Genomic DNA, 12,371 nt, shown 5'->3' with positions numbered 1-12,371 from the left:
CACTGTATAATCATAAGGGATTTGATTTAGGTCATACCTGAATGGTCTAGTGGTTTTCCCTACTTTCTTCAATTTAAGTCTGAATTTGGCAATAAGGAGTTCATGGTCTGAGCTCCTGGTCTTGTTTTTGCTCCTGGTCTTGTTTTTGCTGACTGTATAGCCTATAGTATAATCTGAAATCAGGAAGCATGATTCCTCTAGCTCTGTTCTTCTTTTTCAAGCTTGTTTTCACTATTTGTGGTTTTTTGTGTTTCCATACAAATTTTTTAATTATTTGTTCTAGATCTGTGAAAAATGCCTTTGTTATTTTTATAGGGATCACACTAAATCTGTAGATTTCCTTGCATAGTATCATCATTTTAACAATATTAATTCTTCCAACCCATGAACATGGTATATCTTTCCATCTGTTTGTATTAGCTTCCCTTTCTTTCATCAGTGTCTTGTAAATAGATCCAAGTACAGATCTTTTACCTCCTTAGATTGTTTTATGACTAAGTATTTTATTATTTTAGATGTAGTGGTAAGTAGGATTGTTTCCTTAATTTCTCTGATAGTTCATTGTTAGTATACAGAAATGCAACAGATACTATATATATACATATATGTATATATATGTGTGTGTGTGTGTGTGTGTGTGTGTATAGTATCCTGCAATGTTACCAAATTCATTGATTAGCTCTAGTAGTTTTCTGGTGGCATCTTTAGGGTTTTCTATATATAGTGCCATGTCATCTGCAAACAGTGACAGTTTTACTGCTTCCTCTCCAGTTTGGCTTCCATTTATTTCTTTTTCTTGTCTTATTGCTGTGGCTAGGTCTTCCAATACTATGTTGTATAAAAGTGGCTATAGTGAGAATCCTTGTCTTGTTCCTGATCTTTTATTTATTTATTTATTTATTTATTTATTTATTTATATGCATCAGGTCTTAGTTGCAACACGTGGGATCCTTCATTGCCTCACAGGGACTCTAGTTGTGGCATGCAGACTTCAGTAGTTGCAGCATGTGGGCTCTCTAGTTTTAGCACAGAGGCTCTGGAGTGCACAGGCTCAGTAGTTGCTCCAGGGTATGTGGGATCTTGTTCCCCTACAAGGGATCAAACCTGTGTCCCCTTTATTGCAAGATGGATTCTTAACCACTGGACCACCAGTGAAGTCCCTGTTCCTGATCTTACAGGGAAATGCTTTTACCTTTTCATCACTGAAAATGATGTATGCTGTGGGTTTCTCATTTATGACCTTTATTATGTTGAGGTAGGTTTCCTCTATGCCCACTTTCTTGAGAGTTTTTACTATAATTAGTGGTTGGTGGTTTAGTTACTAAGTTGTGTCCAACACTTGTGACCAAATGGACTGGAGCCTGCTAGGCTCCCTTATCCACGGGATTTAGTGCTTAATATTAAAAATAATGTTCCTCAGAGGTCACCATGGTCCTAGCTTAATACTGATCTAATTAGGTTGAAGGGAGGAACTGAGTCCTGGAGCTAATTTTTTTTAAGTGGCTGTTGTGACTTAAGAGTTTAAGATGAAGACTAGCATCAGCTGGAGTTTGTTATGAATGCAGGGTTTCCACATCATTCCCAGATCTGCTGACTAGAAACTGCATGTTAATAAGATCCTGCTGAATAGAATCTGCATATAAATAAGATCTACAGGGTTCCTGTGCACTTTCCCTTAGAGAGACCCTTTCCCGAGCCCTTTGCATACACTGATGGTTTTCAAGAACAGGCCTTATGAAAACAGGGATTTCTTATAAGCTGTCTTTACCTAGCAAAGTGAAACAGGTTTGTCATCACTTAAATGACTGATTTTTATTTCAAATCTTAAAATAGCCAGAAGAGGTATTATCATTTTCTTCCTACTTAAGAGAGAGCTGACATTTTTAAGTTCTGCAAATTTGGGATTCCAGTCTTCCTATTATACTCAAAACACTCAGTTGTGATACTGCTTAGCTTCATTCATCCTAGTTCCTCCAATGATGGGACACTGTGGGTTTGAAGCACTCACCCCATCTGCACTTTGAAGAGTGGGATTGTATGTCTATCACTCCTGTTTTAAATATTTTGCCAAAAGTGTGTCCAAAAACTTATATGATATATATACTATAAAATGGTAACTCAAGTAAGTTGAATATGTGCTGCCCCTGGCCACCCTGGGGCTGATCCACCACTCAAGAGCAGAGGGCCCCTCTCACCTTCTCTGCTGCTGCAGGTCACCCTCGAGCTGATCCCCCACCGCTGCCAAGCTCTGGCCCCAGCCTCTCCTCTCCTCCTGCTCTGTGCTAGGAATTGGTGGTGCTGGTCACCACCCTGCTCCCATCTCTGTCTCCAGTGTGATCTCTGTGAAGCTGCTTCCCAGGCCGCAAGTGCCTCTTCAGGCTGCTGCTGCCATGTTGTCCTGTGGACATCCAGTCTACCAAAGAAGGGAATGGCAAAGACCTCTAAGGAGGCCTTACAGAAACTGAGAAAAGAAGGGAAGCGAAAGGCAAGGAGGAAGGGAAAGATATACACAACTGAATGCAAAGTTCCAGAGAATAGTAAGGAGAGACAAGAAAGCCTTCTTAAGTGTACAATGCAAAGAAATAGAGGAAAACAATAGAATTGGAATGACTAGAGATCTCTTTAAGAAAACTGGAGATGGCAACGGAACATTTCATTGCAAAGACAGGCACAATAAAGGACAAAAATGGTAAGGACCTACAAAAGCAGAAGAGGTTAAGAAAAGGTGGCAAGAATACACAGAAGATGGTGTAATCACTCACCTAGAGCCAGCCATCCTGAAATGTGAAGTCAAGTGGTCCTTAGGAAGCATCACTACAAACAAAGCTAGTGGAGGTGATGGAATTCCAGCTGAGCTATTTCAAATCCTAAAAGATAATGCTGTGAAAGTGCTGCACTCAATATGCCAACAAATTTGGAAAACTCAGCAGTGGCCACAGGACTGGGAAAGGTCAGCTTTCATTCCAGTCCCAAAGAAAGGCAATGCCAAAGAATATTCAAACTGCAGCACAATTGCACTCATCTCATGTGCTAGCAAAGTAATGCTGAAAATTCTCCAAGCCAGGCTTCAACAGTACATGAACTGTGAACTTCCAGATGTTCAAGCTGGATTTAGAAAAGGCAGAGGAACCAGAGATCGAATTGCCAACATCTGTTGGATCATTGAAAAAGCAAGAGAGTTCCAGAGAAACAACTACTTCTGCTTTATTGACTATGCTAAAGCCTTTGACTGTGTGGATCACAACAAACTGTGCAGAATTCTTAAAGAGATGGAAATACCAGACCACTTTATCTGCCTCCTGAGAAATCTGTACGAAGGTCAAGAAGCAAGAGTTAGAACCGGACATGGAACAGACTGGTTCCAAATTGGGAAAGGAGTACATCAAGGCTGTATATTGTCACCCTGCTTGTTAAACTTATATGCAGAGTACATCATATGAAATGCTGGGCTGGATGAAGCACAAGCTGGAATCAAGACTGCTGGGAGAAATATCAATAACCTCAGATATGTGGATGACACCCCCCTTATGGCAGAAAATGAAGAAGGACTAAAGAGCCTCTTGATGAACATGAAAGAGGAGAATGAAGAAGTTGGCTTAAAACTCAACATTCAAAAAACTAAGATCATGGCATCTGGTCCTATCACTTCATGGCAAATAAATGAGGAAACAACGGAAACAGTGACAGACTATTTTCTTGGGCTCCAAAATTACTGCAAATAATGAGTGCAGCCATGAAGTTAAAAGATGCTTGGTCCTTGGAAGAAAACCTATAACCAACCAAGAAAGCATATTAAAAAGCAGAGACATCACTTTGCTGACAAAGGTCCGTCTAGTCAAAGCTATGGTTTTTCCAGTAGTCATGTATGGATGTGAGAGCTGGACTATAAGGAAAGCTGAGTGCCAAAGAATAGATTCTTTTGAACTATGGTGTTGGAGAAGATTCTTGAGAGTCCCTTGTACTGCAAGCAGATCAAACCAGTCAATCCTAAAGGAAATCAATCCTGAATATTCATTGAAAGGATTGATGCTGAAGCTGAAGCTCCAATACTCTGGACACCTGATGAGAAGAACTGATTCATTAGAAAAGACCCTGATGGTGGAAAAATTGAAGGCAGAGGGAGAAGGGGATGACAGAGGATGAGATGGTTGGATGGCATCACTGACTCGATGGACATGAGTTTGAGCAAGTTCCAGGAGTTTGTGATATACAGGGAAGCCTGGCCTGCTGCAGTGCATGGGGTCACAAAGAATCAATCGGACATGACTAAGCAACTAAACTGAACTGATACACAGAGTTCAGTTCAGTCACTCAGTTGTATCCAACTCTTTGCGACCCCATGGCTGCAGTCACCATCTGGAGTGGTTTTGGAGCCCAAAAAAATAAAGTCTACCACTGTTTCCACCATTTCTCCATCTATTTGCCATGAAGTGATGGGACCGGATGCCATGATCTTCGTTTTCTGAACGTTGAGCTTTAAGCCAACTTTTTCACTCTCCTCTTTCACTTTCATCAAGAGGCTCTTTACTTCTTCACTTTCTTCCACACGCAGAAGATACACAGAAGAACTGTATAAAAAAGCTCTGAATGACCTGGGTAACCATGATAGTGTGATCACTGACCTAGAGCCAAACATCCTGGGAGTGTGAAGTCAGGTGGGCCTTAGGAAGCATCACTGTGAACAAAGCTAATGGAAGTAATAGAATCCCAGCTGAACTGGAATGATGCTGTTAAAGTGTTGCACTCTAAGCCAGCAAATTTGGAAGACTTTGCAGTGGGCACAGGCCTGGAAAAGGTCAATTTTCATTCCAATCCCAAAGAAAGGCAATGCCAAAGAATGTTCAAATTACTGTACAATTGCACTAATATCAATGGTAGCAAGATTATACTCAAAATCCTATGCAGTAGGCTTCAGCAGTATGTGAGCCAAGAACTTCCAGATATACAAGCTGGAATTATAAAAGGCAGAGGAACCAGAGATCAAATTGCTGACATTTGTTGGACCATGAAGAAAGCAACGGAATTCAAATGAAACATCTGCTTCATTAACTATGCTAAATCCTTTGACTGTGCGGTTCACAACAAACTGTGGAATATTCTTAATGAGATAGGTGTACCAGACCACATTACCTGCCTCCTGAGAAACCTGTATGCAGACCAAGAAGCAACAGTTAGAACTGGACATGGAACAATGGACTGGTTCCAAATTAGGAAAGGAGTATGTCAAGGGTGTATATTGTCACCCTGCTTATTTAACTTATATGCATCATACGACATGCTGGGCTGGGTGACTCACAAGCTGGAATCAAGATGGGCATGTGGATGGACATGAGTTTGAGCAAGCTTCGGGAGATGGTGAAGGACAAGGAAGCCTACCATGCCTAGCATACGACCATGGGGTCACAAAGAGAAGGGCATGAGTTAGTGACTGAACAACAAGAACAAATTATTAATGACCTGTATCTCTTATGTGCTTAAGATAAAACTACATGTTATATGACTAAAAAAGAAATTTTTTGTTCTGTTTTTTTAATTTTTCATACCAGAAAATGTCCTTACTATTTTATGGGTGAATGTAATAATACCTATGTATAGATATTCTTTTTAAAATCAATTCTATTTAAGTATAATATGCATATAATAAAATGCATCAAAGTCTACATTTCAATTCAATGCATTTTATTGTATACAAATTATGCTTCAATAAATGTGATTTTTTTTTAATGTCAAGGATTGTCATGATTTGTTGCCTATTGCTAAAGTAGTTCATAGAAAGTCAAGAAAAGTCAGGAGAAAGGGATGGATGCATTGGGCAGGCACAGAAAATAAATAGCTAGGTAGACCTGGGAGGGTAGAAGGTTTAAAGTACAAGAGATTTAGAAGAGATCATTTTCATAAGACTTTTTGTCTTTAAAGTTAAGATGCTGAATTTAATATCAGGAACTCTGCAGCATTTTTGAGGAAGGGATTAAAAATGAGAGAAAAGAAAGTAAATGAGAGAAAAGAAAGTTTTGCTCTGCAGAGTCTACCTGATGAGCCTCAGTTTCCTTCTGGTCTGTCTGCCTTTTTTCATGTAGACACCTGTATTTGCCACAATGCTCTCATCCAGTGACTTTGCATCTGCTTCTTGGGAGCTTGTGGTCCGAGTTGATCATCTAAATGAAGAGGAGCAGAAGGACATCACACTGAGAGTGTCTGGAGACCTGCACATTGGGGGAGTGATGCTCAAGTTAGTGGAACAGATAAGTAAGTTGCCGCTTATTTATGGTTTCTCTACATTTGAAACCCTGTATGTTGCATCATCACTGAATGACTGAACTAGGCTGTCTGACTATCTAAGTTTTTCTGATCATCCATCTTGCAATGGCCCCTTTCTGCAGGAAGAAGAGAAATGGGGAGCCCTGAAGGAGTCCAAACAACCCCCTGACCCCCTCTGTCAAAACTTGGTAGCAAACTGAAGCTCCCCAGTAGGTGTTATAACCTATTTGCACTGGAATGAGGTCACCCTCCATGGTGACATCTAGGGTAACCTTAGTCCACACCTGGGGCCTTAGACTGTTATGTGATTTTTTTGTCGATGCTTGATTGCTCTGTGAACAAGCAGCCTGGTGCCAGTGTCCTTACCCACCGTTTGCTACTAGCCCTTGTTTAAACAAGGAAAGAAGTCAGGGTCAGAGTCTTCACATCAGGAGACAACATGATGGACCTAGAATTTAATAATGTTTTATTTTCTTTGCATTTATTTTTTTGTCTTCTATTTAAGACCACAGATGTTGGCTTTTCACTTATACTAGTGATATAAAGTATTTTTAAGTTGTCTTCATTGGAATATAATATACATACAAAAAGTGCAATTATCAGAAGTGCATAGTTCAGTGAATTTTCACAAAGTCATATAACCACCACCCAGATCAAGATATAAAACAGTACCTGTTCACCCACCCAAGTCCCACATCTGACACCTCCCAGCCACTGTCCCACTAAGGGTAGCTACTACCCTGAATTGTAACTCCAAAGGAATAATTTTACTTGTTTTCAAACTGTATATACGTGGAATTACACAGGATAATATACCCTCAAGCATCTGCTTTCTTTCATGCCACATTATGTCTGTGAGATTTATCCATTTTATTGCATATAGTTGGGTTCTTTGATTCTCATTGCTATATAATATTCCATTATATGATTTTTTTTTCCCACAATTTATCCATTTACCTGATAGTTTATGGACATTGGGTTCTTTACATATGGGGGCTTTTATAGATAGTGCCTGTCTTAGGTAAGTATAGGCATTTCTGTTGGGCATTTAGATCAGGGAAAATTTACTGAATCATAGGACTTTCCAAAATAGTTACAGCATTACAGCATTCATGCCACACTGCGCTGTGCACAGTCGCTCAGTCATGTCTGACTCCTGTGACCCCATGGACTATAGCCCGCCAGGCTCCTCTGTCTATGGGATTCTCCAGGCAAGAATACTGGAGTGGGTTGCCATGCCCTCCTCCAGGGAATCTTCCCAGCCCAGGGACTGAACCCACATCTCCTGCATTGCAGGCAGATTCTTTACCACGAAGCCACTGGGGAAGCCTACAGCATTTAGACTTCTACTAATAGCACTGAGAGAAAGGTTTTCTAATTTAAAAAGAGAGAAAGAGGGAGAAGCCATTTTTTAAGTAAAAGTACTGATGGCTCTTAATTTAGCAAAATAAAAGATTGAATATGACTCTAACATTGGCAAAGGGGAAAGATTCAATCTTGATGCCAAGGGGCATTGAAGAAGTGGAAGGGTTCAGTGTTGATGCTACCATTGAGAAATAAAATGTTCAGCTCTGATTTTAGTGTTATCAGTTTTGGAAACTGGTAATGCCGTGGTCCTGATAAGAGGTGGACATTCCTGAGAAGGGTGAAATGTAAACTTCTCAGTAGTTTTGTGTGCACTTTGACTGGAAGCTTTTGATATTCCCTTGTGAGCCGGTGTCTGAAGGATTCATCTGTTTTCCCTCGTTGTGGTGGTGATGTTGGTGGTGTGTGGGCTTCTCTAGTTGTAGCACATGGGCTTAGTTGCCCCACAGCAGGTGGGTTCTTAGTTCCCTGACCAGGGATCAAACCCACGTGCCCTGCATTGGAAGTGGGATTCTTAACCACCAGACCACCAGGGACCTGGAAGGATCCATTTCTATTTGAGAAATCATCTTGATTAAATAAAGCCTTGCTTCTGGCACTGAGGGACTTGGGAGAAGACAACTTTAGCATTTCATCGTGAATAAAAGTTGTATGTTTCTGTTCCTTCCATAGTATTTAAATGTAAAGAAGGTAAGGTTCAGTCGGTCTTCTAGCTGCCTTGTCTTAGGGACTTTGACAAGAAGCCAAGAATGATGGAGGCTTGGGTTGTAGGAAGATGAGAGTGGAAGACCAGCATTGGTTTTGGTTTTGCACATGCAGGACTTGACTCCAGGGTGCAAGTGCTTGCTCTCACTTTACTGAGCTCTGTTCTCTATTCTTGCAGACATAGCCCAGGACTGGTCAGACTTTGCCCTTTGGTGGGAACAGAAACATTGCTGGCTTCTGAAAACACACTGGACTCTGGACAAATGTGGGGTCCAGGCAGACGCAAAGCTTGTCTTTACCCCTCAGCATAAAATGCTTCGCCTGCGCCTGCCGAACATGAAGACAGTGCGACTGCGAGTCAGCTTCTCGACTGTGGTCTTCAGAGCTGTCAGCGACATCTGCAGAGCCCTGAGTGAGTCCCCACAGGCGGGCACCTCTGCCCTCTGTACTCTCAGCAAAAGAGCACAGGAAAATACACGCACTTCTGCCCACAACTGCTTGGCTTTACATCCCTTATTAGGAGCACAGTTTTCAAGCCCAGTTCTGGGGACTTTAGCCATTTAAGTGAAGTTAAACCAGATGGAACATTATCAGAATAAATCAGGTTCATTTTCCCAAAGCTTAAAGCTATTTCAAAAGAGACTTGTAAACAGAAAAGACAACTCCATTAAGATTTCCACCCCAAAACTCATTTCCCTAAGCCATACTGAAATTGTTATATTGAAGACAAACGAAAAGAGTTCCATTAAATCATTATCACCATAGAGCTGATATGTCTATGTTGTTCTTGAGATAATGGTGATGCAGTATCCTAATTGCTTCCCTAACACTTGGCTCCAGTAAATAACTCTGTCCATAAACATCATTTGTGGAGTTTATTTTAAGCAGAAAAGTACACTTAATTATGGATCAAAAATTTTAACAGCCTTTAGGGACAACACTGCCCAAACCATTTCTTCTTTCTGGGACTTCCATAATAGTAGCAAACTCTGGGTCAGGAAGTATATTTTTTGAAAGTGTGTAGGTATACTCTTGAGTTCCAAGGCTAATATTTAGGATTTGAACACAGTATACACACTATGTGAGTGGGTGATCTATCTTCCCCATTAAACTGTACACTGCTTATTCATTCCTTCAGCAAATATATATTTTGACTTGGCAGGCACTATGGTAAGTGCTAGAGATTGGTTAGCAATGAAAATAATCGAAACCCTCTGCCCTCCCTGAGCTTCCATTGTAGCATACAGAGACAGAAAATAAATCATGTAAAAAATAAGATGTTAAAAGAGGGTAGGTAATGGAGGAAAAAAGGGAAAAAGTCTAATAATATACACAGTATTGAGAGTGCCAGTAATGAGTGGTGCAGGCTGGTATGGTATTATATAGGATGAAGACAGCCGTTTCTTGAGCATGTCTGTTCCTAACACTTAGCACAATGCCCAACACATATCACCTGCTTAGTAACTGTTTGCTGACCAGACAAATGATTGGAAGCTTCCATTACAAAAGGTAAGTTCCAGAATTTTTCCTTGATGCATGGTGAGCAAATGATATAAGCACAAGGTACCTGGCTTTCAATAATATTCTAATGAAAATTTGAAAACAGTAAATGAGTAAATAAAATGTACATTTCAGACACCACAGTGGACTAGAAACACACATCATGGCTAGGGTCAAAAACTTGAAGTTTTTAAATAGAAGCATTCATACATTCTTTTCTTTCCAGATTACACCTTCATGGTAGCTCTAAATGACTCAACTTGGCATTTCTAATAATCACTTTTTTTTTTTGGCCAAGATGCACAGCATGTAGGATCATAGTTCCTCAATGAGGGATTGAACTTTGAACCTATGACCCCTGCAGTGAAAGTTCCAAGACCTAACCACTGAACCTCCAGGGAATTCCCTAATAATCACTTTTTATATCTGACCAACTGAACTTAAATCTAGCAATAGGATGATTTTTTTTTTTCTCTCAAAGAAAAGACAAGATACAAACCTTGGGCTTAGGTATCAGTGAGGTTTTTGTTTTGTTTTGTTACTAATGCTTCCACTAGAAATTTTTATTTGTCTCCTGGTTTTGTGTATAAATTATGCATTTGGAATGGTTACAGGTGTGTGTTGCAACCTGACAGTCAGGCTTGTTTACTGGCAGCTCAACTGCCAGATTCAACCTCAGCTGAACTAAGAGGTGGGGATACCTGTGGAATTAGTGCATTTACCTCCAGGAAAGCTGCCCAGAGATTCTAACATCCACATTCCTTGATTTTTACCTGGGATCATAACAGCCCAGTGTACAATCAGTTCTAATTGGAAATGGCAGTTAGAAGTATATTTGAGTAATGGAGGACAGTGGGGACTATCTTCTTAGCTTGAGTTTTCCAGAAGAAGACCTGAGATAAGAATTCAAGTATAAATATTATTTATTTAGAAGGTTATGCCAGGAAACACTGGCTGGGAGTGGTAAAGTGAGACTGGAAAGAGAAGGCCACTAATAAGTGAGTGTCACTAATCAGCTCACACTATGGACAGCTGGGGCCCTCTGGGAAGCGGTGTGGTCATGCCTTGGAGCTGTGCAACCAAGGGGTGAGGGACCTGGGGTGTTAATATACCATTCCACCAGTCACTGAGTTATTGAGGGCTGCTCTTGAGGAGTGTTAACTCTCTGAACTCATGTGACCTGTTGCATCTCTGTCTGGGGAGTGAGGACTCTGGCATCCAGAGCAGGCCCTTGGATAAAGAGATACATCCTAGCTACCACTGGAAGGAGGTCAGAGTGCACCAAAATGGGGAGGGCCAGGAGATGGACAAGGTGCCTAGGATGTCTGCCACAGGGATGGAAGAAGCCACTTGGCAGAGAAAAGCTCTGAGGGTCACTGGCCCATAAAGAAATAGATGGAGTCCTTGCTGGTTGCTTAAAAACCTAAAAACAGAAAAGGAAGGGAGAAAGGAAAGAAGGAAGGAGGGAGGGGGAAACTGCTAGTAAGTAAATGACACAAGAACAGCGAAATACTAGGAAAGGTTTAAGGGGGTGGCGAGCATGGGAAGGGGCCACCATACTAGCATTGAATATGTTTGAAATAGTTTCACAACAGATTTAAAAACAAACTAGAAATGTTCCTAGAATGAATCTCCCTCCACTGTTTGATCTCTACACACCCATTTTGGGGGCCACTGATCTTCAATTTCTTCAAAAGGAATGTCATTTAGTTCCATTTACTTCTCAGGAATTTTTTGAGAAATGGTTTCACATGCCCAACATGACTCAAAGTCTTAGAAGGAATTTTCTTTTTACTTCTTGCTTTTCTTTTTTCTTTTTTATATTTATTTTTAGATATTAGAAGAGCAGAAGAATTGTCGTTATTAAAGCCTTCAGGTGAATATTTTAAAAAGAAGAAGAAAAAAGACAAAAATAATAAGGAGCCCATAATTGAAGATATTTTAAACCTGGAGGGTTCTCCAACAATTTCAGGTCCATCTGGTAAGATTCATGATAGGTGTTTCATTATTTTAATTTATTATTAAATCCAAGAATTTCTTAAATTCTTAAGTCTCAAGAACTCTCCTTTTCTCTACTTAGCCTTTCCTCCTCTCTCTCTAAACAAGGACTAAAATTAAGGATTCCGGTGATAAGGAAAGAATATCCAACTAATTTTAGAACAGAAATTTTTTAATAAGGTGTGTTATATAGCTCATTATTTTAATTGTATATATTATGTTGCTGATGAATGAAAAACTTTCACAGAATTGACCATGAATTTGTGGAATAAGGAAATTTGTTAGATCATTCAAATATACTTCTCTTCCTGATTCTACCTTCACATGACTCTTTTCTGAACTCAATTTAAATCTTGCATTGGGTATATAACAGGAGAGGCAGTAAAAACTAGAAAAGTGTCATCCTTTTATTTTTACAGACATACTCAGAGATACTGCAGACTGCTGTAATAAAGCGAGTTGCATAAAATTTTTTTTTGTTTCCCAGCACATATAAAAGTTATGTTTACACTATATTGCTACCATTAAGAGTGTAATAGCAGTAT

The 12,371-nt window shown here is 40.1% G+C and overlaps 1 protein-coding gene across 4 annotated transcripts in view; it reads left to right on the top strand.

The window, feature by feature from the left end:
- FERMT1 (fermitin family member 1) overlaps nt 1-12,371 on the top strand; it is a 63,331-nt gene that overhangs the window by 5,781 nt on the left and 45,179 nt on the right. For all 4 annotated transcript variants that reach the window (XM_010836458.1, XM_010836457.1, XM_010836459.1 and 1 more), the window contains 3 exons: nt 6,078-6,246; nt 8,507-8,740; nt 11,663-11,809. In XM_010836458.1, the coding sequence (XP_010834760.1) occupies nt 6,096-6,246; nt 8,507-8,740; nt 11,663-11,809 (532 nt within the window). In that variant the 5' untranslated portion in view covers nt 6,078-6,095. The remainder of the gene's footprint in view (nt 1-6,077; nt 6,247-8,506; nt 8,741-11,662; nt 11,810-12,371) is intronic.

The sequence above is a fragment of the Bison bison genome, unplaced genomic scaffold (assembly GCF_000754665.1).
Source record: "Bison bison bison isolate TAMUID 2011002044 unplaced genomic scaffold, Bison_UMD1.0 scf7180017864063, whole genome shotgun sequence".
Taxonomy (NCBI): domain Eukaryota; kingdom Metazoa; phylum Chordata; class Mammalia; order Artiodactyla; family Bovidae; genus Bison; species Bison bison.
This window is presented reverse-complemented; position numbering and strand designations above follow the sequence as displayed.